The 26,876-nt window shown below is 41.3% G+C and overlaps 1 protein-coding gene across 8 annotated transcripts; it reads left to right on the forward strand.

Annotated features, from left to right (window-relative positions):
* The first annotated feature begins 347 nt into the window (after positions 1-347).
* Positions 348-22,452, forward strand: NDUFAF6 (NADH:ubiquinone oxidoreductase complex assembly factor 6). 8 transcript variants are annotated; one of them, XM_057403035.1, is made up of 9 exons: positions 348-511; positions 3,894-3,993; positions 5,232-5,354; positions 9,600-9,656; positions 15,600-15,702; positions 17,245-17,378; positions 19,114-19,215; positions 21,763-21,819; positions 22,309-22,452. In XM_057403035.1, exons 1-9 carry the CDS (start codon positions 348-350, stop codon positions 22,435-22,437), a joined length of 969 nt encoding a protein of 322 aa, XP_057259018.1. In that variant the 3' UTR covers positions 22,438-22,452. The 8 variants fall into 8 exon arrangements, with proteins under 8 accessions (XP_057259018.1, XP_057259020.1, XP_057259019.1 ...); XM_057403038.1 differs by having other exon boundaries at positions 374-511; positions 3,894-3,997; XM_057403037.1 differs by lacking the exon at positions 19,114-19,215 and having other exon boundaries at positions 351-511.
* The last annotated feature ends 4,424 nt before the right edge of the window (positions 22,453-26,876 follow it).

Here is a 26,876-nt window from a genome sequence, read left to right on the forward strand (position 1 = left end):
AGCCCTGAGGTCTTCTCCGGTGCCACGGCTGCTCCTGCACACCTCCTGTGCCCATAGCTAGGCGATTTTTACAGCTCAACTTCCTCAGTTTCTCAGGCACCCGGTTTAAATGTGCCAGGTTTACCGGAGAGCGCAGGAATTCACCCCGAACCGCCCGCCTCGGGAGCCTGATGGGGGGAAACTGAGGCACATCGGGCACATCGGTCGCCATTTTCAGGACAACAAAAGGCTCCCACAGCTCCCCGGGCCGCACCCGAACATTCTCGGGTGCCATCTACCGGTGCCTCCTCCATCAGGCGCTGATAGCGGCCGGGTGGCTGCCGGGAGAAGGCGGTGAGGCGGGCAGCATGGCGGCTGCAGCCATAGCGCGGAGCGGGCAGCGGATGGCGCGGGTAGCGGCTGCCCGCAGGGGGGGCCCGCCGCCGGGGCTTGTCGGCGGGCGGGCAGCGGCGGCGGGCTGGAGCCGGCCGGAGCCCGGCGGAGAGGTGCAGTACTGCGCCGAGCTGGTGCGGTGAGTGCGGGGGGAGGCCTCAGGCGTAGATGTGCCTCTCCGGGCGGGGGGCTTGCAAGCGCTTCCTCTTGCGGGAAAGGAGCTGAGTTCCCTGGAACCTTTCCAGGAGTTTCCCCCTCCAGACGGGAGTTTCACCCGGCTGCCCTCGGGCACGCGTGGTCGCGAAAATAACCCCTGCGGTTCCCAAGTGCGCGGTGGCCGCGGTGGGTCCTCCCCGGTGCCTCGCCCCCTCCGTGAGGGGAGCAGTAGAGAGTAGCCAAATGCTAAAGCAGCATGGATGATAAAACCTGCAAACGGGGAACTACTTCCCCCACCTGCTTTCACAGCTGCTCTTACGGAATAACGTTTCCATTTCATTGTCTCGGCTTTTTGGAGAGAAAGATCACCGAAGTGGGTGTTTAAAAATAATGGGTGTTTTCAGACCCTGGGTACTGGGCAGTAGCCGGGCGCCCAAAGTGCTCCTTGGAAAAGTGAGCCAGAGCAGAGGAAATCCTTCGGACAGCTGGACAGACAGTTCGTGTAGTTTCTCTGACCCGAATGCAGGACGGGGAGAAGTCTGTGTTGTCAAAAGCGTACATTTTTGGTCAAATCAAAAATGCTCCAAGAGAAGCCAGAGTGCAGCTCAGACACTTCCAAGGCAGGCAGTGTTACCTGCTTGGCTTTTGGGCTATGAACAACATACAAGGCCCCTTAGCTGCTTTCTAATCCACAGGAGTTCAGAGGTACAAAGTAAACAATTAAACAAGTCTATTTGTAAAGACTTAAGGAATTTCTCTTTAGATACAGTTGTTCTAGGTGGCTGACCAAAGCAGGCAGAAGGCCTCCAAGCACGGGACAGGATTATCTTCTCCAAGCTGATGCTTGTAAAAGATACAAAGATATGTGAGATCAGCAGTAGTGTTTGAAGTAGGAAAGCTAATGGAAGAAATGTGACAACCTCAAATTTTCCGTGCAGCACCAAGCAGCAGGTCTTTACCAGTGCATCAGAATGCATAGCCAGGTTGCATTTGCCATGATAAAACTTGAGATTACAGCTTTGTTTTCATTGCTACTCTATTCTGGATTTGTTTACCTGTTACTGGGGAGATCAGAAGCTGTGTGTACAGTTAATATACAGGTGAAGTTAGCATATACAGGTGAAATGTTTTCACAAACTATGAGCAGAATAGTTAGGTTCCAAGGCACAGGAGCTGAGAATGGTTGAATTTGAATGTTGTTATTGTTGTTATTTTTGTTAGATCAAAAAAGACTACTTATAAAATACACCTGCATTCAAAAATAATACTATGAAAGGTGGTTATGCTTTTGGCATAATTTAATTGACGCTGCTGTTTGCAGTAGCTGATATATTGCATGGGAATCAAGTTATTAAAAGTAAGAGGAAGGACTTAACCATTCAAGCAGAAATAAAACACTTGAGGCTATGCAAGCATCAGTAACTCACCAGTCCTGAATTTGTGTCTCCCACATGTGAGGAGGAACAACTGAGTTACAATTTAATGATGTAGATTTGAGCAACTTTTTTCAATATGCAAGGTGTCCTTTCTCTTTGGTTTTCCTTTTTCTGCTGAACAACGCTTTTAAACATAGCTTTAAGCTAGTTGGTTAAAAACATGTTCCCCTGATAGGTAAGTTTTCTGTCTCTTGCTGTTTATGACTTCTGCTCCAGAAGGCAAGCTTGTGGCGTGATGGTACCATGGAGTTTGTAACATGGAAGAAACCAATTACAGTGGAAGTCCAGTAATGGTCTTAGCCAACTTTTCTTCAGTCTGTAGGTTTGCGTGTAAACTTGTGCTTACTTGAGGGGGAAACTAAAAAATACTCGGTACCAGAATTAAGGTCATTCAGTCCTTTCTTCATTTCTTACACAAAGAGATTTGGCGTGAACATGATCTGTGGTCATACCAATTCTATTTTACAGGCTGAGGCTTAATGGGTTTGGTTTTCTGCTGTTATGTCCAGGAGTGCAGTGTCAGCATTAAATTAATTTTTCTTTTTGCCTTTTTTTTCTTAAGAATTTTTTGGCTACATTTGATTTTTAAGCTTAGAGTGATTGAAAACCAAAACAACAAACCAACATGCCAACACCATTAATAGAAGGAAGACAAATTTCTCTATTGTTCTGCTGTATTCTTTCTGTAATGTGTTCCTTTGTTTCCTTTCTGGAAGTAGAGGTGTTTTTGTGTTTGAACAACACAGACAAAGTATATAACTGGGACTTGGAAAATGTGGCAGTAAATGTTGCAGCTCTGCCCAGGGTGGGCAATACTGGGCATTACCACAATCAGCCCCGAAAAAAACACTAGGTTTGAGTTGGTAACGCTTTTCAGAAAGTGTCTTCAGGGAGGTTCGGTGCATCTGTTCTTTAATGAAGGTGACCTTTACAGCTTGCTAAAATTCACAAATGTTATGGTTTTGTTGATGCTTCTGTATTTGCATCAAGCTCTAAAAGAAGTTTCACAACTGTTGTGAAAACTCTAAAGCATTTGCTGGTTGTCAGCTGCTGCATATTGTAGGGGGTAAGAACTTACGTTAAATCTCAGCAGCTTTTTGTTTGATGCTAAAAGTAGCAACCCTAATAACCTGTGATTTTAGTTTGGCGTTGCTATTTTAAGCTCACATTCAAAAGAAATATGAGTACATGCAAGAACAGCAGACTTCATGAAAACAAGTAAATGTCTTTTACTTGGCACCTGCTTCTGACTCTCGAAGTGAAACTTGGGGGAGTTGCTGGTCTTGTTCTAATGATGAATCAGGTTACAGGCTTATCAGAGTACACCAAAATGTTGTTCAAAACAAGCAGTTCGCTTTCCAGAGGTGACCAAGTGTCTTTGTTAGCTGTGGTTATGATGATTTCACAATTTATGAGTTGTGCACTGTGATTGTTTTTAATTTAACAGCACACCCAAGTGGCCAAGCAAAGGCATATCACTCTCTACTGGCAACAATTTACCCGTGGTGAATCTGGCAAGACCTAGATTTCTTACGCTTCGAATATAGTTACCAATATACAAAACCTTACTGGCTAAGCAAATGTTCTTCTGCCAAGCTCCAAAGCACAGTCTTAAAGAAATGTGGTTTCATGTCTGGGAGTTGGACAAGCTGGATTCTATTTGCAGATATGCCACAGCCTCATTCCATGCCTTTAGCCAAATAGCTTGAGATCTGGTTTTGAGAGGTACACTGGGGAGTTCAGGCAGCACCCCCTCACTCTTGGAGTTTGTCTTATTTTAAAATAAGCTTTCAAGCTGCCGCTTTCGCAAAGTCAGAGTTTTGAACTGTAACTTTTTTGCTACTGTTTTAGGAGTTCAGTGCCAAGCCGCAACACACCCGATTTACATAGAGCTATAAATAATACATGTATTTTTTCATCCTTTCACAGAAAGCGTGACTATGAAGGGTTTCTGTGTTCTCTGCTGTTGCCTGTGGAATCTCGAACCTCTGCTTTTGCCTTGAGAGCCTTCAATGTGGAACTGGCCCAGGCAGGTATTAAAATACATTTGTGAACTCTGGAAGTGTAAAATAAGAGTTTCAATAGTGCAATACAAACCTCTAATTTTGAATGGCCTGTGGAAAGTAGCCAGTCTCCCACCGTTTATTTTGCATATATGTGCATGGTTTTGCTGACTTTTCATTGTACATTTTAAAATCGAATGATAACAAACAGGCTGTGGTCCTTGATGCTGTTACATAATTGCATCTATGTCCTGGCTTCAAGTGCAGCGACTGAATCAATTAAGTGCAGCTAAATCCTATCTGTTGAAGGTCTGTAAAAAAATTTGGATGATATAATCGGTTGGCAAAAGCCTTGGCAAAAGCCAGGTGATGCAAAGGCTGTGGGGAGGGATGTTTGTCTTTAGGGAGTTGTGGGAGGGAAGTGGCTGCAGTCTTTCCCCTTTGCTAGGTGGCCAGAAACTGCCAGGGCAACCAGGAAAGTTGGTAATGCTTGCCAGAAAGGAGTGGTCCAAGAAATGTGCTGAACAAACAAAACCTCTGAACAACTTCTGCAGGCTGTGCTGGCAACCAATTGCACTGCCCGCCCTCACTGCTTTTATCACTGCTTCTTTTCCTTCTGGGAAAACAGCTAAGGTGAGGGTCACACAGGGCTTAATCTCCATGGGTTTCAAAGTCAGGCAGAATGAAGACTTTTTTGTGTGCTTTATGAGGAAAACATAGGGCCACAAGCATCATCAAAGGTCTGGAGCATCTCTCTTATAATAAGAGATTGCGGGAGCTGGGCCTGTTTAGAGAAGACTGAGAGGGGGATCTCATTAATGCATATAAATATCTCAAAGGTGAGTGCCAGTAAGATGGTGCCAGACTCCTCTCAGTGGTGCCCAGCGACAGGATGAGGAGAAATGGCTGTAAACTAAAACACAAAAGGCTTTGCCTCAACATGAGGAAGAACATCTCTGCGTTGAGGGTGGCAGAGCACTGAAACAGGCTACCCAGGGAGGTTGTGGAGCCTCCCTCTCTGGAGGCATTCAGAACCTTCCTGGAAGCATTCCTGTGTAACCTGCTGTGGGTAACCCTGCCTTGGCAGGGTGATCTCCGGAAGTCCCTTCCAGCCCTAATGATTCTGTGATTCTGTGGATAACTGTGAATTCAGAACTGATCACTTTCCCTACTGAGTTCGGCTATGTCCTGTGTCTGTCTTTTTGTGTAGATAGACCAAGTGCCTTAAAGACACTGAATTTCACTCCAGATGTATCCTTTCCAGATCAAAGACTCCATAACTCAGAAGACTACAGGTCTGATGCGAATGCAGTTCTGGAGGGATGCTGTGGAAGGCATATACTGTGATAACCCGCCACATCAGCCGATTGCTACAGAACTGTGGAGGGTAAAATACACTTTTGTTGCCCTACAGTTCACTTAACTAAAATATTACTGTGGAAAATGATGACATCATTTTGTGTGTACTGTGTTGTATAGTTAATAGCATTATTTTATCTAAAACAGATAGTGTAAATTATTCTTGTGTCTGTGTTTGATATTGTAAATTGCTGACAGCCAAAGAGCAGAGTTGAAGGATATTTAGGACCTAGTTGGAGGGTCAGACTTCTGTGAACCATCTGCTTTTTTCTCTTCTGTTTAGGTGAAGGTCGGAGTAAATTGTGGTAGGCTGTAAACTGATACAAAGTGAGGTGCATAAGTATATTGTCCTGAGCCAGTGCTAGTCCTGCCTGAAGAGATTAAGCTGTACAAAAGACAGGAGGCTAAGCGCAGAGGCTGCCTGAAGAGATTAAGCTGTACAAAAAGAAAGGAGGCTAAGCACAGAGGTTGAAGTAGCAAGTAGGGTATGAGGAAAAGCTCAAGACCTTCATACGCACTTACTGGGTCATAGGGAGAATCTTAATACAGTCTTCTCCCATCAGGAGTTGTTTGATGACTTCTATCTGTGTGTTACGTTTTGCACAGATCCTTTTGTATGCATTGTGTGGCAGAGAATGTACCTGTGAACTTAACAATGCATTGAGTAACAGGGAATGTACTTGTGAACTGAACACCAGTTTATTTTTACCAAGATGCCAGGGTTTTGCAGGCACTAGAAGAAGTTCATAAAGAGTACACTTGCAGATCTGTTCTTCTGCTGCTCATGATCAAAGAAAGAGAGGTTTTCTTCCAAAATTTTGTTTCTAGATAGTACTGTCATTGGTAAGTTTGATTGATGATTGAAGGTCTGACGGCAGTGTAAGTGGATTTTCCCTTGATGCAGATACAGAGCCACATAATAATGTAGTTGGTTGGGCTCTCGTCATCTAGTCAAACTTGCCACTCAAAGGTAACATCAAACTTAGATCAGGTTGTCAGGGTCATATTGATTTAAGTTTTTAATTTCCTCATGGATGGAAATTCCATACATTGCTAACTTGTCATCTTAGGGCCCTGCAAGTCTTAGAACCCTTCAAAATGAGCAGGTACCATAAGGCCTCTATAAGACCAGAACTTGCATTTAGACTAAAGATCTGTGAGCTCCTGAACAGGAAAAGCTGCTCTTTGTCTAGATCTCAATAGCTGAATACAGTTAACATAAATCTTGTAGGTAGGTTTGTGGGCCTGCTGAAAAACAGGCAGTGAAATGCCTAGTCTTCACCCAAGTACTCATCTGCATTGTTTCTGTTAAAATCCTGTGAAAAGCAGGACACTTACTGTAATGCTGGATTAGAACAACACAGTTCCTGTGGGATTAGAACATTTCACATCCACTCTGCTGCACTTCTGAGACCACAAAAATGAGGCCTTTTCAAATCCTCTCTCAATGATTTTGGCAGTGCTGAAACTGTGGCCTCTCCCTGACTCTTCCGCCTTCAAATGTGAAATAAAGCATAAGTGAGCATTTGTTCCTGTCTGTCAACACACATGTTTAGATTAAGTTGGGATTTAAACAAGATACACTTTGTTTGACTAAAGAGAAAACATCAGTAAAGCCAAGAAGTAAAATAAAACACCCGTTACAGTAACTTTTAGGAGGACTAAACCTATTCATAGGTGTCTCCAGCTCATACAGTTAGAATGAAGACTCGCAAATGTTGTGAACGTTTTTCTGGGATTATGGGAGTTGAAAATGCACCTAGGGTGATACTTTAATGCAGGCATTAAAATGCAGATTTGGTCATTGGCATGTCAACCTTTGTGTGTCTTTGCTTTTGATTTCCGTCTTTCTGTCTCTCTTCCAGCATATGGCAATCTTCCCAGGAAAAAGACTGTTTTCTCCCAAAATGCTTTTGTCTTTTTTCCAAGGAGGAACTTGCTTTACTGTAGCTTAATTTAGTTTTATTTCTGAAGATATCCTCTCATGTAGTTGTCTGATTGAGTGGGTTAGGTACAAGTTAGTTTTGGGTATGATTGTATATATTCTTTGGACCAGTTTTAATTTCAGGCTGCTTGGGTGTATACCCATGTGTGTGGGGGGTGTTTTAATGCCCAAACAGTCTCTGAGCAGAGGCCTTGCCATGGCCAACCTCCCTCCCAGTTTAATTGCTGAGCATGATGTCATACGGTGTGGAATATACCTTCAGTCATTCAGGATCAGCTGTCCCAATCACGTTGCCTCCCAGATCCTTGTGCACTCCCAGCCTGCTCACTGGTGGGGTGGTGTGAGCAGCCCAAAAGGCCTTGAAGCTGTGTAAGCTCTGCTCAGCAGTAACAAAAACATCAGTGTGTTACCAACACCATTTTCAGCACAAATCCAGAGCATTGCCCCATGTAAGCTACTATGAAGAAATCTAGTTCTATCCCAGCCAAAACCAGTACAACATTTAGATAGGAACCATGCATATATTGAGGTATCAGTTGCAGCCCTTTCCAACAGCTGACTGCCAGTCATACTCCTTTCTCAAAAAACAGAAAGAATTGCCCTATCTCTGGTAAGATTTCACTTCACATATGATTTCCCTAAAGGAAGACCAATATAAGACAATCCAAACAGAACTGGTTGTGAAAGGAGATACTGGAAAATAATTCAGAAAGTGTTTCTAGGAGCTCTGGTAGCTTTGAATGCTGCAGAGTGCTGGACTGAACTAACAATCCAACCTGAGATGGTGACCTTTGCACTCAGGATGTGATTTCATTTCTACGTTTCAGCAAATACCCAGGAATGACCGATTTGAAGAGTGGCTTTCCAAATGTTCCAGAATGTTATTGCAGTTCTTAGAAAGAAAGGTTTGGGAAGACACCTTAGCTCACAAGTAATGCAGAGCTGTTAATAGAATTCAGCATGTCTTTTGCACAGCAGATTTTATGTACACCATTTTCATACTGTTGAGTTTGTGTGAGGATAATTTTGAATTTCCAGAATAATGATTTATCACGTAAAATATATTCCTGAAGTTTTGTATATATCAGAATACTCACATTCAGATTCCAAGAGTTTTATGCACTAGTAAAATGTGTAAGTAGTCTTTAATAGTATTTCTAGGATTATTAATAGTTCATATTTCAGTGACTTTAATATAAACTTATGTAACAGCTGTATGATACTTGTTCTTACTTATCTGTCCATTTTTAACATACGAAGAATGAGACCTAATTCTCCTTTTCTGTGGGAGAAGCCAATTTCCGAAACTTGAAAAATGAGGACCAGTATATTTGAATGAAGGTGATTCAAAATAGATATAATGTACAAATCAGGCAATTTAGGAGAACTCAGTTTGGTGCGTTAAGTCTTGACCTGTGACTGTTTCAAGGATTTAATTTACAATACTCAGGACGAACAAGTGAGAAGCACGACTGACGTTTGTAGTGGTAACTTCGAATTTGCCTTTTCACATACCAAGTGCTTCCTCAAGCACCTTTTCTGGAATCAACAAGATCTGTTCTTGATGAACCTTGAAAAAATACTTACAAATATAATGGATGTAAAGAAGAAGTTGAAAGTGAGCTATAAAGGCTGAGATTGTGAGAAATCTGTTCCATAAGTTTTGTTTATAAATACTGTATGTGTGATTGCAGCCTTTCTGACAATGTGGTCTGCAAAATTCAGCCTGTGTAAGTAAGAGGATTGAAGGTGAATTGGATAGAATGAAGTGGTGTAGGAAGAAGGTCAATTACAAGATAAGAGCTAGAAGAAGAGTGTGGAAATACGAGATGCTGTGGGATAGTTTTTTTTTATAAGGCCATAATACTGAATATTATCTGACTTGATTGAGTGCTGTCTTTACAGTACATATTGGTATGTTGTACTGATGTTTTCTTGAAAATTTACAGGGGAAGTCTTTTTACTGCTCATCTCTCAAGGAACCTGTCTTCTCTTTGGAAAGTGAACATAGTTATCTGCAAATATTTTGTGGGAACATATGACTCCATAAAAGAATAAATTACTTTAAAAAAATATTTTAAAACAGATGCTCTCACTGCACTGGCTTGATGCCCAACATTGCGTTTTTTGTGTGCAACAGCTTGTAACAAAGCCAGTTGAAAATTTTTGTATCTGAAGAAGTTTCTAATTTTCCACTTTGATCTAACTCAGTAAATACAATCCTGGTAAGAAAAAGCTTCTCTAAAATATATTTCAGCCTTAATTCAGAATGCAGTACTGCCATCACTTTGTGTACATTAATATGGATGTTTTATTGGTAATTTTCAGGCTGTCAAGAGGCATAACTTGACTAAAATGTGGTTTATGAAGATCATTGATGAAAGAGTAAGTATTTACCATTCAAAGTGTGATTCTGGTTTTAGTCATAGTAGGGGTTTTCCCCCTTAATTTTGTTTGCTTGTGTGTAAAAAGGTTAAGTAATTACTCTTTTCCAGACAGCAGTGTTTCTCTTTAAGAATGGCACTGCTGTATTTCCTTTTTGACATTCCCACTCATAATTTCTGTTTTTTTTTCTGGCCGAAATGGCTAATAGAATCCTTTTTTTATTTTTGCTTTAGAATAGATGTAGTTTTTTGTTGACACGGGAGTCACAGACAACGCAGAGACGATCAATGTGATCAAGCGATTGCCAAAGTTATTACAAAGCCTTAACTCCTTATATACTATTTCTTACATGTACTTACAGTGATTTGGCATATTATGATTGGATACATGTCTTGAAGACCCTTAGTGACTAACATATAATTGGTTAAGCACAGGTGTGAGAACTTGACCTCGAAAGCTTGCCAACAGTCCACAGTTCTTATTAACTCAGTGAATTCCAGCTTCTTATCTTGCTTGCTTAAGCTTCTTCAGGCCTCTCATGGCCTGCTGTATCTTTCAGGATTATTCAGAGTTTGTGTACTAATTGTGTATTCTCCCGTGAGAACACTGTCTCCACATCTCCCCCTTTTTGTTTTATATATGTTTTGGATGACCCTACTTGAGCAGGGGATTTGGGCTAGATTGTATCTCCAACATATGCCAACTACAGGCTGCTGGGCCTGCCCCATTTTTCTGCTGTATGGCTCTCTGGTAACAGGGGAGGCCATCCTTCACATCAAGGTCTGGCATGGCATGTGTCCCCACCGCTCCACGCCTGCTGGGTTGCAGCCAACAGCGGAGCTAAAGGTTCTTCTTGGTGGCAAACACAGAGGCCAACCCAGCCTTGCCCTTGACTGTGGTAGCCGGCATTTTGTCAGCCTCAGTCCTTGCACCTTGTTGTCAATGCAGAGTTTCACCTGCTTCATCCAGTAACAAGTCACTAGTACAGCAAGGCACACACAGATTTACATTAGCAGAGCAACTATTACAGGGTGCAGCAGCAGTTGAAAATGCTGATGGCAGCGAGGGACTAGCCGAAGAAATTTCTTACCAGTGGAATTCTCCCACCCTCTTAATTTGTTCCATCACCTGCTTTATAACACTACCATTGTATTAGAATCTTTCCAGCTTTTGCCTTAGCATTTTCTAGCAGCTACTGCAAATTTCCATACTCTAACATCTTTTACACGTGACAAATCTATACAATACAAGGTGTAGTTCCTCATTAGCAACTGGCTAGTAAATACAGGTGGTTTTATACACAAAATCACAGCCTCTAATAATAGGTACTTTACAAGCACACATATTCAGGATGTTACTTTTCAGTTGCCCCAAGTGATGTTTTGCAATCACTAGTTTTTCTCTTCCTCTATCTCATTCTGCTTGGGGTATTCACAGTCAGCTCCTGTAGCTGAGGCATCAGGTCTTTCCATTCGTCTGTCCAGCTCATGGCAAGGCTTGACAAACTTTGCAGGCAGTCGCCATGGACCTGTAGGCAGGAGGACACAAATATAGCCCCTCCTCCAGGTTATCAGTTCTTGAGAAGCAGACAGGTTAAACTGCACATTGTTAACAGTCGAGGAGTTTGCTGCATCATTGCCTCATTTTTTTTTATTATTTTTTTTTTCTGCCACCCTGGTGCTGCTTAGGTGACGGCTCATAAAGCTTGTGGGTGCACTACCCCTCTCGCTTTTTCAGTTAGCAGTTCTTATTTCAACTGATCTATCTGTTCCTCCAAGTCTTGGATTCACCCCCAGGTTACCTTAAACATACAAACATACTAAGCAAGGCTCCTACCATGCACCCACTGTATTGCAGGTGCTCTTTAGGCTTTGTCTGTGGTGTCTCTACAAACTGCCTCAATACCTCAATAGATTGAGAGGTTGGGTTTTGTGTTGTTGTTTTTTTGTTGTCATTTGGGTTTTTTTGTTTTGTTTGTTTTTTTCCCTTTACTCCTCGGCTCTGGCGCTGGCGTCCATCCTGGCCGTTCCACCGGTGGAGCACTGGGAGCTGAATTGGAGGTCAGCATTTTTTTTTTTTTCCAAAGTCACTCACCCTGCTTTGGACAGCTACAAATGCCAGCCTGCTCGGCAGCAGCTACAGCTGCCTGCCTGCTTCAGCAGCAGCCATAAATACCTGCCGGCAACCGCACTTTTGCATTAACCCTTTCTTGCCCGAAATGTTAAACTGCTACCGGTTAAAAACTTCTACATGAACCCAACAACAAAAATACACAGAACACTGTCTGCCCTCAACACACACACACACATATGGGATCCCACAAGCACACTCCACACAAGTACAATATTTGAAACACAAAATCCAGACAATCATTACTCCCACTACAGTCCCACATACAGAATGTGGCACAAGGACCCTGTGGAGACTAACAGGAAACCAGCTCCGAGAAGCATCATTGCAGTGCAAGGTGGCAGGCCCATCCTTAGCGGGCGTCCCCGCAGAGGCTCTGCCTCCCCCACAGCGCATGAGGCTTGGGCTTTTTTACTGACCAAAATGCACACTCATTCCAACACAGGTGGCCAGCAATATCTTTAAAGGTCTCCAAAGGTCGATAGAAACCTGGACATACTTATATTTACCAACTTCTAGTACATGAGTGTCACAGAGAAACTGTATTAAATGAGTTGTATAAGGGGTCCCAAGTCCACAGTCCATCACAGTATGCCCAATACCGCTGATAAGAGAATAAGAGAGACCTTCCCACCACCAGAAAATCACACAATACGTCTGTATCCCGCGCTGATCTAGCTTCACTGTAGGTTTGGGGGAGGGGGGCGTGGGGGTGGGTGGTGTTTTTTTGTTTGTTTTTTTTGGTTTTGTTTTTTTTTGTTTAAAGTAAAAAAGGTTGCTCCCTTCACTTTAAGAAGGACTGAAAACATCCATAAAACGGAAGTTCTAAGCTCAAATTTCAATTCATTCAATCACTGATAAGGGGTGTGTCCTGGAGCGGTGCTGACTCTTTCCAGGGTTTCACCCATCGAGCTGGCACCCACTGCAAACCGGAATCTGTAATTTGCACACATATAACCTCAACCACTTAGTTTTACTTCCGCAGGACCTTTCCAGATGCCGGTTTCCAAATCCTTGTACTGGACCAGAATACCCAGAGTTTTAGTCATATAACCTGAACCTAATGCCTGACCGTGTATTATAGCAGGGGGATCATTAAAGTCTCTTGTCAATTGTAAAAAAAATCCTAACATACACAGCTTGAGTATAAGAGGATTTTAACCTATATGTGGTCACTGCTTGTCAGGCCTCCTTAACTATTTTGAGATCAAAAGCTTCCCACTCTTTACCCCCTGCTGTGTATTAAACACAGGATATGAAGAGAGGCCCATTGCAGAAAATTCACCTGTAATAATCGCATCTTTGATTAACCCGTGCCAACGGTGTGCAGGATTTGTGCCTCCCAATACCTCTCCTGCCCCCTCCCCCTGTTTGCCTTCTTTAAGGAAGGGGTTTTGCAGAGGATAAGGTGGTGGAACTGATAGAGATGTGTCAGTCTGAGTCTCGAGGGCTTCAAGCTTTTTCATCAATTGTTGCAGCTGAGTGTCTCCAAGGCCAGTGAGTAGTGGCTGATGAGCTGAGCAGACCAACCCGGGAGACGAAGAGTCAGAGTCTGGAAGCACAGGATATAAATCTGGCTCGGATTCAGGGGATGCGGAATATGATCCTGGGTCGACCTCAGGGTCTCCATTGTTTGCAGCTATGTCTTTCTTGTCAGGTGTCTCGTTTGGTATGTGGCCATCTGCGGACCTGGCTCTTGCTTTCATTGGCTCGGGGCGTTGATTTTTTCGGTGCCATTCCAGGTACCACAGGAGGTGCAAAAGTCATAGCCGCAGCACTATGATCCTTCTGGAGCTGTGGCAGCAAATACAGAAGCTACCGCCACCCTTTCCAATTTCATCTCTTTCAAAGTCTCGAACACCAATCTCCAAAGTGTAGAGTGTTTCTGTGCATCTTTGGTCACTTTACTAACCTTGCGATCATAGGACCACTTTAACAGCCTCTGTAAGGTGGCACTATCATATTGCAGTCCTCTCTTAGAGAGTATGTGCTGGGGGAGGTTTAGGACAGCCCCTTGCTCTTTGTCCAACCCCATTCTCCTCCCGACCGCTCACCTGATCAGAGTGAGATTTCCAACTATGAGTGCACTCCTTCTCCTTCTGAACTGTCTATTTTTCTGGTTCCAGCTCATCCTGCCGGGGCAGCAGGGGTTCATCGGTCGCCTTCCCGCCTCCTCTGCTGCTTCTATCTTCAATTGCAGCAGGCAATATACAGATGATCTGAGGGTCCCTGTTCGGGCACCATTTGTTGACGCGGGAGTCACGGACAATGCAGAGACGATCAATGTGATCAAGCGATTGCCAAATTTATTACAAAGCCTTAACTCCTTATATACTATTTCTTACATGCACTTACAGTGATTTGGCATATTATGATTGGATACATGTCTTGAAGACCCTCAGTGACTAACATAATTGGTTAAGCACAGGTGTGAGAACTTGACCTCGAAAGCTTGCCAACAGTCCACAGTTCTTATTAACTCAGTGAATTCCAGCTTCTTATCTTGCTTGCTTAAGCTTCTTCGGGCCTCTCATAGCCTTGCTGTATCTTTCAGGATTATTCAGAGTTTATGTACTAATTATGCATTCTCCCGTGAGAACACTGTCTCCACAGTTTTTGAGTCCACATTTTCTTGTCCTCTGCTCTGGTAATATCTGTGCTCACGTTTTCTGTTTGCTGGTCTCGGTTCCCGAGTTGAAATGGTTACCCCTCGAAGTAATCCATTGGGAATTATACTTAGATACCTTTCTGTATGTAAGTGGGGGGAGTTCCATCCTATAGGATTAAGTAGTAAGGTCTCCACACACAACTGTTAAGAATTTTGGAAAACTACACTGCATTGACATTACCTTACTCTTCCTCACCTCTTTTCTCACCATGTCAGTATTGCCCTTGAGTAGCCTTCTGTAGTGGTGAGCCATGGGTGTAAAACCTCAAAAATTAAATGACCCATCTGCACCCTTCTGCCACACGTTGTTGCTTCTCCTTAGCATGGCTGTGGAAATTTTTCTAAGCAATGCTGTAAATGAAAGCATTCCAGTCACATTAATTTTAAAATGTCCACTCTTTTTCTAGGAAAAAAACTAAGAGGAACAGTTTCACTGTGCTTGCAAGGGCAAGAATGAATAACTGAGGGCAGGGATTTCTTAAGCTAGCTTTTCTGCTAAAGTTAGTGTCTCATGAAGATATACCTTGAGTCAGTTACTTGTGGAGTGTTGTTCCTATTTCAGAGGGTTTTTTTAGTTGTAAGACTGGTGTGATTTAACAACAAAAGCCACTAGGGCAGGAAAAATGATGGAGGATGTTACGGTTTTGGATGTATTTGCATATGACTTTGAAACGTGTGTATGATTTATTTTAGTGCATGTTTTAAAAAATGCATCCCTATTTATCTAAATTTCTTTATGCTTCTCATGAAAATTAAGTATTAAAATTAGCAACCCCATAGCGTAAGAATATCATATGTTTCTTTCTTCTGACTGTATCCATTTTTATGAAGAATTCTGATTTCTTCTTACTGCAAAAAGTTACATCTGTTCTAGTAACCAGACTTGGCTGCAGTTGCATGTAGTTACCAGTTATTTGGTTATGTTAGACTTGCTGTAACTACTTCTGTCTGTGTTTATGCTCTCTTTCTACCTCTTAATTTTGTCCTTTTGTTTTTCTAATAGTGATTTAGGCTGACATGACCGTATTAATAAACTGGTGCAAACAGGAGTTCTGTTTACATTTCACTGAAGTTCTGTATTACAGAATGTAATATTAGCAAATATAATAATGTAATAACAATATGTAATATTGTTCATATTATAGGAGAAGAATTTGGATGACAGGGCATACCGTAACATCCAGGAGCTTGAAAAGTATGCTGAGAACACTCAGAGTGCTCTCTTGTACCTCACCTTGGAAATGCTGGGTAGGCATTTTCCCCTTTTAAATTTTGTTGGTGACTCTGAGTGCAGGTACAATATTTACTGGTGTTTATAAAAAGCCCACTCCTTTTCCACTGGAGTTTAATTTCAGAAGAGGTTGTTTTAGATGATACTTCAGTTATCTTTTGAATGCTTAACCATAAATCTGGAATCATACCTAGAACTCTATACTTTCCTTAGGAGCTGCACAGTGGAAAGTGCATTAAAGTGCAACTTCGTGCCGCTGTGTTGTTTGTTACTTTGTTTTCTCTTTTCTTGCTCCCTGTGGTAAATTTAACTCTTCACCGTATTTTCTGATTGTTGCACTTGTCAGAACACCAAGTGCTGTAGTTTATTCTGCAGCTTTTCTTCTGTATTGCAGTGATATACACTGGTTATCTTGAAACAGCTGACTTCCCAACTTTCCTTGCTTATGATGTACATTTGGGTCTGAACTCTCTCCTCTTCCTGAAAGTAGGTTAACTCTCAGTGATTGAATAGCTAGGGAAAATGCAACAAAGACGATAGGACTCTTGTGATTAAGAGCTACTATCTGTGTTATGTCTAATAGAAGAGTCACAGAATGGGAAAGAACTGTTCATTTGCAGTGGGGAAAAGGATGTTCTTTTAGGTGTCTTGTTGCATTGTGGAAGTATTCTCTGTATGACTTCATATGTAAAAGAAGGGTGAGAATTATTATTATTTAGTAGCATTTAGTATTGTAGTAGCAATATATTCCTCTTCCTTACCACACTAGTCTGATGGAAGGCCAGTGCTGTGGTTAAAACAGCTTAAAAAGAAAAAAAAGACAAAGAGAGATATGGTGAGCACATTCTTCTTTGGAAGAAATGAGGAACCTCTCTCTTGACATCTGATGTTTACTTCCTCAGTATGAAATCAGTTAAATGTTGCAAGTGTCTTTCTGAACATCTGACAGAGAAATGTTAATTTTCCATTGCTTTGGTGATGAGATTCAATTTGCCATGCTACTGCCTCATTGCCCATGACAGCACAAGGGAGGCAGCAGAAATACAGTTTTGGGGCAGGGGACATAGCTGTAGGACCATTCTCTTGGGCTTCAGTATACTGCTGAATTGGCTGCAGCTAATCATGAAACCATTCTGTAAGCATTAATGCTTGTCAGGAATCTTACACTTGAATTATTCTTCTGGAAGGAAAAACAGTTCTTGGAATACTGTTATCCTGGGAAAAGACATGACAGTGAACATGTGTATGTGTACTGATGTATTGGATCTGAGTACTGATGTATTGTATCTGAGTAGGTGCTACCCTGTTAACTATACCCTTTGCAGAAACTGCAACAAGCTAAGAGATATCTTGCTCCTGAATGTGGAAGTCAATGAATTTACCTGCTGCTTTGCAACTCTGAGATGAGATCTCAAGGCAATTTATGAACATAGACAGTTTTAGCACAGATCAATGCACTTAGCTTTCCTTAAATATGACTGTGATACACATCAGGAAAGACTGTACCCCTCAAAAGTCCTGGCAGTATGTTTCTAAACATATTATTTCTGCAATTTTAGGTGTGAGGGATGTCCATGCTGACCACGCAGCCAGTCACATCGGGAAAGCACAAGGCATAGTTACCTGTTTAAGAGCAACTCCGTATCACTGTACAAGACAAAAGGTCTTTCTTCCCATGGACGTTTGTATGTTGGTAAGAGAAGCAAGTTGTCTGGAATTGCACAGGATAGTGTTTATGACTGTGTCTCTCAATGCTAGATATGAGAACATAGATTATTAGGCCAGAAACAAAACATGCAGAAAATTAGTGTGTAGAAATGCACATACGGAATGGTGCCTTTTTTTGTTGTTGTTGCTTTGCTTTATTTTGGATTTTTTACCTTTTTTCTTTTCCTATCCCCATGAATCATAGAATCATAGAATTTTTTACCTTTTTTCTTTTCCTGTCCCCATGAAGGAAGCACTGTGAGAAATCTCACTTCTGAAACATCCTTGGGTTTCTCTGTGCTATCTTTTCATAAATGTGCTGGTGGATTTGGGTGTTTTTTGGGGCTTGTTTTGTTTTTTTTCTTACATATTTGAGAGCTTGAAGCATACATTCCATATATTGCTGTATGAGATGGTGTAGTCCTGCGAATTCTGCAGTTCAAACTGTATACTTAATTTGCATTGGAATTTGGCAGATCTTGCAATTTGGGTAAAATGGGATTAAAGATTAAAATGTTTTAATTAATATTCTCTAGCTAGATCTGTAGGTATCCTAGCTGTTACTCCTTCATCAAACATTAATGCTGTTCTTTTCATTTTTCACCAAAATGTATATAATTATGGTGATGCTTAAGGCAGTTGTGTTAGTATTTTCTGACTATTGTTTCAATACAATTGAAAGTTTTAATTTGAAGTTTAGTAGTTTAGGCCACTGAAAAAAACATAGATACTAATACCGGTCAGAGTTACAAGGCTGCCGTAAGGAGCTGCACCCTGCTTTCAGCCCTTCTGGAGCTGGATGGTGTGGAAGGCCTTCCAAGTATTTAGCTTTTCAAACATAGCCTGAAAATTCACAGTCATTGCTTGCCACGGAAGGTGTTTTACAGTGAAACTGTAAAAACAGCTTGCATCCCTTCTGTGCAGACTGAGCATCCTGTAAGCATTTCAGCTGCTGGCAAGTGTCACAGAGTTCTGCTGGAGTCTCTACCTCCTTTGAGGCCTACCTGTCTGCCTCTATACAGCTTTCATATGTCTGAGTTGTGGTTGAGAACAGGCAACTGGTGCAGTTCTGATATACCAGATTATGTCTTATATTGGTCAAAGATTGTGATCAAAGAATAAGTCTGGGGTTCGTTATTTTTTTTTGGGGGGGGGGGGAGTGGGGTTTTTGGTGTTTCTGTTTTTTTTTTGTTTGGTTTTGGCAGTGGGTTTGTTTGGATTTAGTTTTGGTTGGTTGATTTTGTTTGGGTTTTTTAGGTTGGGTTTTTTTTTTGCAGGCTTGGAGGTGCACAGTGATCCCAAGATAATGACTTACTTCATAAGCCAGCATGGCTTCTGTGTTAGCTGTTACTGGCTTTTTCTGCCTAATACTGATTCTTGAATTCTGGTTTTAAATATTGAGCATCTAAACTGATCTGAATTCCTGAAACTTTAAAATCTGACTTGGTATCTGACTGACCACAGAGTCTTCAGGGGACAAACTCATGCAAAGAGAGTCTGTACCAACTGTTCTCTTTGTTAACTTGATTTTTTTTTCCCAAGTGACTGGCCAAAAAAAGCCTAGTGGAATTAAAAAGGAAAGGGCAGTGGTAAAGCATTTAGGCTGTTTCAGTCTTGTGTCATTAGTGCATTTGCTGGGACAGGATTTTGAGAAACTAAAATGGAAACTTGGATATTTATTGAGGGGGTTTTATCTTTCTGATTTTCCTTCCTGTGTCTAGCATGGAGTTTCACAAGAGGATTTCCTAAGAGGAAAGCAAGAGAAAAATGTGAGAGATGTAATATATGACATTGCCAGCCAGGCCCATATTCATCTAGAACATGTGAGCTTCCTTCCCTTTTATTTAATTAAGCATAATTGATGCTAGGCTTCACAAAGCATTGTGCATGTGGTGTTAGAAGACTTAGAGCTGCATATTGGACTTCAGATATTTTACTTTTAATTACTTTGAGGGTTTAAGTAAAAAAAAGCAACAAATCAAATCAGCAGAAACCACCACACAAGCCCTTTAAATATTACAGCTACTTCTGTTGGAATATTATCTGTATGTACAGGAGGCAGTTTACTTACAGCCAGATCCAATTGCATGTGTATAAATAGTGCTTAAAAGCCTTATTACTGGGAGGGAAAATTCAAGCAGACTTTTCTAAATGCAGCTATGTGTTTATGTCTACAACTACATGCATACTTGATGCTTCACTATGAAAAGATGCCACTTCAAAGTAAAGAAATGCCAGATTTATCTCTCCATTTACAACTTTAATATAATCCTCAATTACAGCATTAAGCTGTGATCACAGTATTTTATGCAGTAGAGATGGAAGGGCCCTTCTTGATTTTTCTGAAAGTAAGATGAGGCATGCCTGGTTTCTTCAGTCAGCAATTAGTTGACTAATGTTTTTATTTTTTGATAATAATGTGTAGCCTTTGGCTTTATTTTTAATGCAGACTATTTATAATTTGCATTTAATACATTCCTGTTCATGTCATTTCACCCGATGCCTCAGTTTTTGTTGTCACATGCTCAAGGAAACTGTTTATTTCACTTAGAAGCAGGGAACAGAGTTGAGAAAAATGCAGCATCAGAACTGTCCACGATGTGTCTTTTTTTTATTGCCCACCCCTCAACCCATAATGCACCGTGTATAAAACCCATTGACTTTGGCTGCAACTGTGGCTTTCAAAAATTCCAGTGCTTGGCCTGAAATGCCTCATATCAGGGATGGGAGGCATGGAAAATGAGCAGTGTGTGTTTCTTGTCCAGATGTTTAAGATTTGGTTGATGGTATTGCATGGAAGCTTTGGGCAGAAGCAGGGAGAGAATTTGGTTCTTCAGAGCCTTTCAGCTAATTTAATAATTCCTAGTGCGCCGGTGCCCTGGCTCCCAACATGCCAAACCAGCTTCTGAAGAGAACAGGCAAAACCTTGCCCCCCCTTCTTCCCACTCCGTTCCTAGAGCCCTGCCCATGTGATGCACTGGGAGGGTCCCATGGAAAATCTGCAGTGTGATCATGTAATTAGAGACTACACAGAAAAAGTATAAACACAAGAAAGCAGATTAGGGCAGCATTAGCATTTTATTCAGCTGAATGTTGATCTTGGCAACGCTGCCCCCCCCCCCTTTTTTTTAATGGATGGGTTCTATCATCTTAGTTAAAATACGAAAAATCCTGTGTGAATACATGCTTCCAGCCTCCAGCATCATCAGCGAAGAGTAAGTGACAGTGCAAGATCTCTAGAGTGTTCAAACCACTTGAACTGGCAATAACTGGCAGTAATAACAGGGTATTAACCTCCTTGATAATCGGATGGTCTTTGTTAATGCAAGGATAAAGATACTTTCTCCCCTAATGGATTAAATAGGCTTTTGCTGGCAACGTTTGCTGGGTATTTCAGGACTTTAGGTGAATGTAATGGGCTGCTGCCTCTGAATGCATGTATTCTCCTGTATAAAATCACTGTCTTGTTTTGACTGAGGGTCTTCTCAGCCATTTACGCTCTGTCTTGGTTGGAATTTCAGGGTAGGGTAAAGTTTAAACTTGCAGAGAGGTTTCAACAATCTCAGCATTTATTTCACAGACCACATAGTTTGGAGGATGAGGGTAACAGTTACCAGCCCCATTTCACAGTCAGAAGAAATATAATCCTCATATGCTAAGTCTCAGCAATATTATATGAAGTATATTGTAGTAATGTGGCACTTCGTGCACTGAGGTTTAGTTTCTGACATGTGGTCAGCTCTTCTTGATACTGCGACTGATGACCAGCAGAGGGCAAAGTAAGGTAAGGAAGATTGCAGTTTTCTTTAGGAAGTGTGTGGTTTATTAGAATAAAAGCATATAATAAAAGTGCTCTGTCAGTCCTACAATGATCCCTTCAGAAGCCTGCATATACATTTACATGTTCCACCTCTTTCTTTTAAGCATCCCTCCTTTTTGCTTTTTACATTTACCTCAATTATGCTAGATCATTATGGACTCAAATTTACCAAGGAGGGGAGGGTTAAACTGTATTTATTAAATCAGATGCAACTTGGAACTTTGTTGGAATAAGGGATGCTAATTTACATTAGTTTATTATATGTAAACTGTAAGATTGGCAAACCATACAAGAATTCTAGTAGGCCTCTCCCAGTATTGCATATATTTGTAATTCCTTTTGTATACAGTGAGGGATGGTGCTGGCTTGCACGTAATGAAAAATTATAGTTTCAGTATGTCAAAATAAAGAGGGACAGAGCCTGTAATGCAGTCTGTTGCCTCTAACCATTATATATAGTACTTGATGTTTAATGTGACGTGTTAAATTCTCCTTCTAAGTATGTTTGGTTTTGTTTTTCTTTCTCCCACCTTACCCCATTTACTTCCAGGCTAGATCTTTCAGTAAGCAAGTTCCTGTGAAGGCATATCCTGCTTTTTTCTGTACGGTGGGTGTGATACAATGCACTCTTTAAGTGATGGACTCCTTTCTGTGCTAGTATGTTTGTGAAGAGCATGAAATTGAGCATGGGTAACTAATGCTTCCTGTGTCTGTCTGGGGGAGGATGTAATGTGAAAATTGTAATGCCTGCTTGAGGAACCTCATGGTTTTGATCAACGCTTCTAATCCTTCTGTAACTACATCATTGCACCCAAGATGTCTGCATATTCATAGACCATTGTTCTGATGCAGGGGCCCAATAATCTTATCTATTTTTAGAATTTGCTGTTTGGTCTAATAAAGGATAATGCTTCTTTTCACAAAACCTGCTTTTTATATATCCTTTAAATGTGATGGTTATGCTACTGTTTAATAAAACACGCAGATCATCAGGCCTTTTTGCATTTCCTCATTTGGTTTCATGTATTGCTTTTTAAACTTAATGCCCATTTTGTTGTGTGCACGATATGGATTAACCTTTTTTTTTCTTTTCTAGGTCGCTTTAGATGATTATTTATGTAATGTGCGAAAAGTGGACTTCAATATATTTCATCCAAGCTTACAAAGAAAGAGTGCATTATTACCATTGCATTTATATATTAGATCTTGGAAAAAAATATATTAAAGGTTTGGGTTTTTTTAATATGAGTTCAGAGTGCTGAGTTTTTTCTTTAATGCCGTAATTTTATAGAATTGTTAAGTGTGTAACTTCACACTTCCACAAAGTGGAGTTCATGGGAAACAGCAGATGCACATGAACTGTAGCTGTCAGCTTGCTGGCACTAGTTAAGTTCGTTCTTGGAATATTAGGCTGATATCTCTGCTTCACATGTCTGCCAAGTCATATGTCCCTGTCTGAGATTATACTTTTCTTGTCTTTCCTATAGTAACAGCAATATGACAGAATTCTTCTTGGACAAATTGTGTGCTAATGGATACTTCTGACAGTTCTGACACTTTACTGAGGAAAAAATAAAAAGACTGCTTTGTTTGTGCCCAAAAGCAGTTACAGTGAATGCTTTATAATCAGTTAAGCAATTCTGTTTAGTGCAAGGAGCAGACTTCTTGCAAGTATTAATGATGCTTTATAGTTGGAGGAATGAGCACATATATTTGAATGCAAGAAAACTGTCAGAAAAAGCTTAAGCTGTTTCAATTATGTAGAATTTCAGACTGGTGAAATAGAGCTGTAGTACAGAAATCGGTTAAATGTGTGTTGAAATTGAGTGTTAAAATGACTATAGGTAGTGGGAGGATAGCTTTGCAGCATAGGAAGAGAACCCTAACACTGTTTATCTGCAGCTCAGCCGAAGGGTTTTTCACTCTGCTCTTGGCTTGGCTGTATCTTCCTCCTGGCCTCTTGTCTCACAGCTACCATTTCAGTGTGGGTTTGACTGCTGCTTTGTTCATATTCACCATGCTGCTCAGGATACTCTCCTACATGGCTTCTGTGAATTCCTTTCCTTCGGTACTGTGAAGAAACATATTCCTGAATGTTCCAGGTCATTTGAGTCCTCCCTATGTAAAGATACTTCTCTGTATCTTTGGTGGGAAATTAGTGGGAGTGTTGTACTCTGTGCCTCTTAGGATCAAGGTAAATGTTTCTGTTTGAATTGGTTTTTGGTAAAGTCATACTTCCAAACATCCAACTTGATTCAGCTGCCCAAATCTGGTAGCTTATTCTGCCATCATCCTTGTTCTAGTAAACAGCTGCTTTTCCCAGAGAATTGTGTCTTTAATCGGGGTTAATCTCTCCAGATGCTTGGTTGCATAACAGCATCCTGTATTTTAAGTGTACAGTGCCTCATCATGAACTTCTGAGAACAAGAATCATGGCTTTTTTTTAATCACAGAAACTGTCAGGATGGTAGAAATCTTAGGAACCCAACATTAAATCCTTCATTTGGTGGTTTTATTTTACATGTCTGAAGTTAGTTTGTGATACTAGTTAATTCTGCAGTTTCCTATTTCCAAGTAAGACATTTGTCTTTGAATATGTTCAACTCAGGATCTTGGTTTCTGTATTATTAGAAGTGTAATAATCAGGGTTGTTAGGAACCTTGAAAAACCTGTGTATACTGTACTGGGAGAATCCTGGCTGTTTTCTAAAAGTAAAATCTCAACAGGCGCCATCCACTTCTCAGGTCAGCTCCTATATCTTATCATTGGGGTTCTTGGGTGTGGCAAAGACTGGTAAAAAGAAAACATTTCCTTCCTAAGCAGGCATGGCAGCTATTGCTGTCAAATGAAGAGCAAAGGCCTGGGCTGTGTTGCTACTGCCAGGCCAGCTGCACATTCGCTCTGTTTATTTCGTGTTCTGCAGAAAGCATTACAGATGTCTCTTTCTGTTTGGTCCTTGTTTTGTTCCAAGTGTGCTGAGTCAGGACAATAGTGGCAGCCCTCTGTCCTCTCAAAAGGAATCGCTCTCCTGTAAAGTGAACTTTTGGCAGGAACACAGTACAATAAGGAGAAGGAGAAGAGAAAGCGTGTAGTATCTCCAGTGCATCGAGTTGCTACAGTGATATCTTGCTTGCAGGCCACAAGGTCAGCACTTAGCTTTGGTGTTGAAGTGGAACAAATCTTGACAGTGTGCTTAAAAAGACATAAGTAGAAGGGCTGATTTGTTGTAGTGTAGAAAAGAAGCCATGTGATGCAGTGAAAGGTTAGCAGAGAGACTTAGTAAACAGGATATGGAATAAATAAGTTCAAGTTATGACTTCAGTCACAAGAGAGTTTTGGGTGACCTCAGAAAGTAAAGCAGCACTTTGAATTGCAAGTGACAGAAGGCTGCTTGAATAAGCAATCTGTCTCCTTTGCAACCTTCAGAGAGCAGCTCTCTCTTGGATGGCTGTGCCTGATTCTGCCTTAGGGACAATGTTGTGAGCAGAGGTATTAAATACCTGTCAAACAAGGTAGTCTTTATTTGTCTGCTTTCACTAGTATCATCTCCGTTTTATTTCTCTATAGCAGTTCTGATAATTTGTAATTCTACATCTTACGAAAATTCATCTTATTTTTCCTTTTTGTTGTTGGTTTTGGTTTGTTGTTTTTTTTTTTGTTTACCTGTTGGACCTGACAAATACTTTCTCATACTGGTGCTAACTTACTGGTTATTGCTATCAGAAAAACAAGTAGCAAATCTGTTGCTAGATGCTAATTGCATGCTTGAAAAAAAATTCCCCATCTGGTTAAGCCTGGCCCATGTAAAGCTGCAGTCTTGCAGGAGTCCTCCTCAGTGACCTTATGTGTTTTGTATATCTTTGATCTATATGGTCTTGCTTGCTTTTGGTTAAGCACAGAATTGTATGTCTTTCTCTTCAGAGCACTTCACTGGAGTCTGTTCTAGAATCTCTTAGACATGCAAGCGTAAGGTAGCAAAATATAGGAGTTGTATTAAGTCCTGTAACAGATTTTCATGGTAGGTAACAACTACAGGATCAAAAGACGTGAATTAATAGAAACACATCAGACATCACTTACCTAGTGATCTTGCAGTTTCGTTGGTTTCCCACTTAGACACATAATAGTCTTAGTAAAAAACCAAATGAAATTTCAAGGTAAAAATGCAAAAATCTTAATCATCGCTTGTGAGAAATGTGTCCTTCGCATTGTCCCCGTTTCCCTCACAGCTCAGCATCTCAGTATCTGCGTCTTATTTTGGTCCTCTCTAGTGTCAAAATGTTCCAACAGTGCCAGAAAATGCTTTCCAGGCCTAAACACAGGAACTGCTATACTGCAGAAGGGGAGGGTCATGCACATTCGTCTTTGTGTTTTACAAAGGAAGACACAAGAGGAACCATTTAGACTATTATCAGCAGTCTCCAAATCCAAAAGAGTGAGGATTTTTTTTCCTTGCTGCTCTGATGCCAGGTTAAGAACTACAAAGTTTTAGTTATAAAAGGATTTAGAAGGGGATACAGTGTTATGCCGAATGTTCTCAGAACCTGTTTTCCATTGTGTTTGCTGATAGCAGTGTACTGAAAAATTATGTTTCAGTTGTTAAAACATCTCTTTCTTCAGCTTTCATGATTCTTCTAAGTCTACAGATTTATTTTTTTTTTTAATGTGGTTCAAAGTGGTGATCGTCAACCAGTTTGAATCCACTGAAGTTGATCTCGTAAAAAATTGTGATAACATCCATGGATACGTACATAATGACAAAATACACAAGCAGTCCTTTATGCTTCAGACCATACATTGATTGGTATTTGCCTTTATAGAGAGGCAACAATCCACAAGCTAATGTTCTCTGCCGAAGCAAATGGAGTTCAGCATTCTGCTCCCGTAGGGGCAAATTATATATGCAGTGGGTTGACCTATGGATACTTGTCCTGGGTTCAGCAGTAGCAGTCATGTTTCTCCTTTGTGGTAGCTGGTGCAGTGCTGTGTTTTGACTTCCAGCCTGGGAGCAATGTTGGTGAAACTGATGTTTTCGGTTGTTGCTAAGTGATGTATGTTTACCCTGACCAAGGACTTTGTGAGGCTCATGCTCTGCCAGGGAGGAGGGGAAGCCGTGAGGAAGCAGAGACAGGGTGCCTGACCCAGGCTAGCCAAGGAGGTATTCCATACCACAGCACGTCATGCCCGGGGTGGGGGATAACTGGGAGTTACCCAGAAGGACATGGGCTTCCAGGTGGGACTCGTTTCTTGGCCGGTGGTATCGTATTCTCTTCCCTTGTTATTTTCTAATTGTTGTAGTTGGTGGTAGCGGTGGTGATTTGTGTTGTACATTGGTTGCTGGACTGTTCTTGTCTCAACCTGTAGGAGTTGCACCCTTTCGATCCTCCTCCCCGTTCCTCCGGGAGCGGGGAAGGGGAGAGCCCCGGGGGGGGAGGGGGGGGCCTCGATTGTTGTCAGCTCGGCACCACTCACTGGGAGTGAGTGAACAAGTTACCTGACTGGGTTTAAACCACGACAGTTCTTTCTGGCGCCCAACATGGGGCACGAGGGGTTGAGATAACAGCGGATCTGACTGGATTAATAGTCACTTGTCACAATGCTGATTTATTGGCTCTCAAGGTTGTTCCTCTTGATCTCACAGTTTCAGTATATCGTACCTTACTT

This window comes from Pezoporus wallicus, unplaced genomic scaffold (genome assembly GCF_028554395.1).
Source record: "Pezoporus wallicus isolate ANWC-B61680 ecotype Strahan unplaced genomic scaffold, APGP_CSIRO_Pwel_v1 contig_2456, whole genome shotgun sequence".
Taxonomy (NCBI): Eukaryota; Metazoa; Chordata; class Aves; order Psittaciformes; family Psittacidae; genus Pezoporus; species Pezoporus wallicus.

Excerpts from the sequence above, each read along its gene's own strand:
- NDUFAF6 (XM_057403035.1), top strand. The coding sequence starts at position 348 with ATGGCGGCTGCAGCCATAGCGCGGAGCGGGCAGCGGATGGCGCGGGTA. Across the intron at positions 512-3,893 it reads TACTGCGCCGAGCTGGTGCG|AAAGCGTGACTATGAAGGGT; the intron begins GTGAGTGCGGGG and ends ATCCTTTCACAG. Across the intron at positions 21,820-22,308 it reads ATCCTGCTTTTTTCTGTACG|GTCGCTTTAGATGATTATTT; the intron begins GTGGGTGTGATA and ends TTTCTTTTCTAG.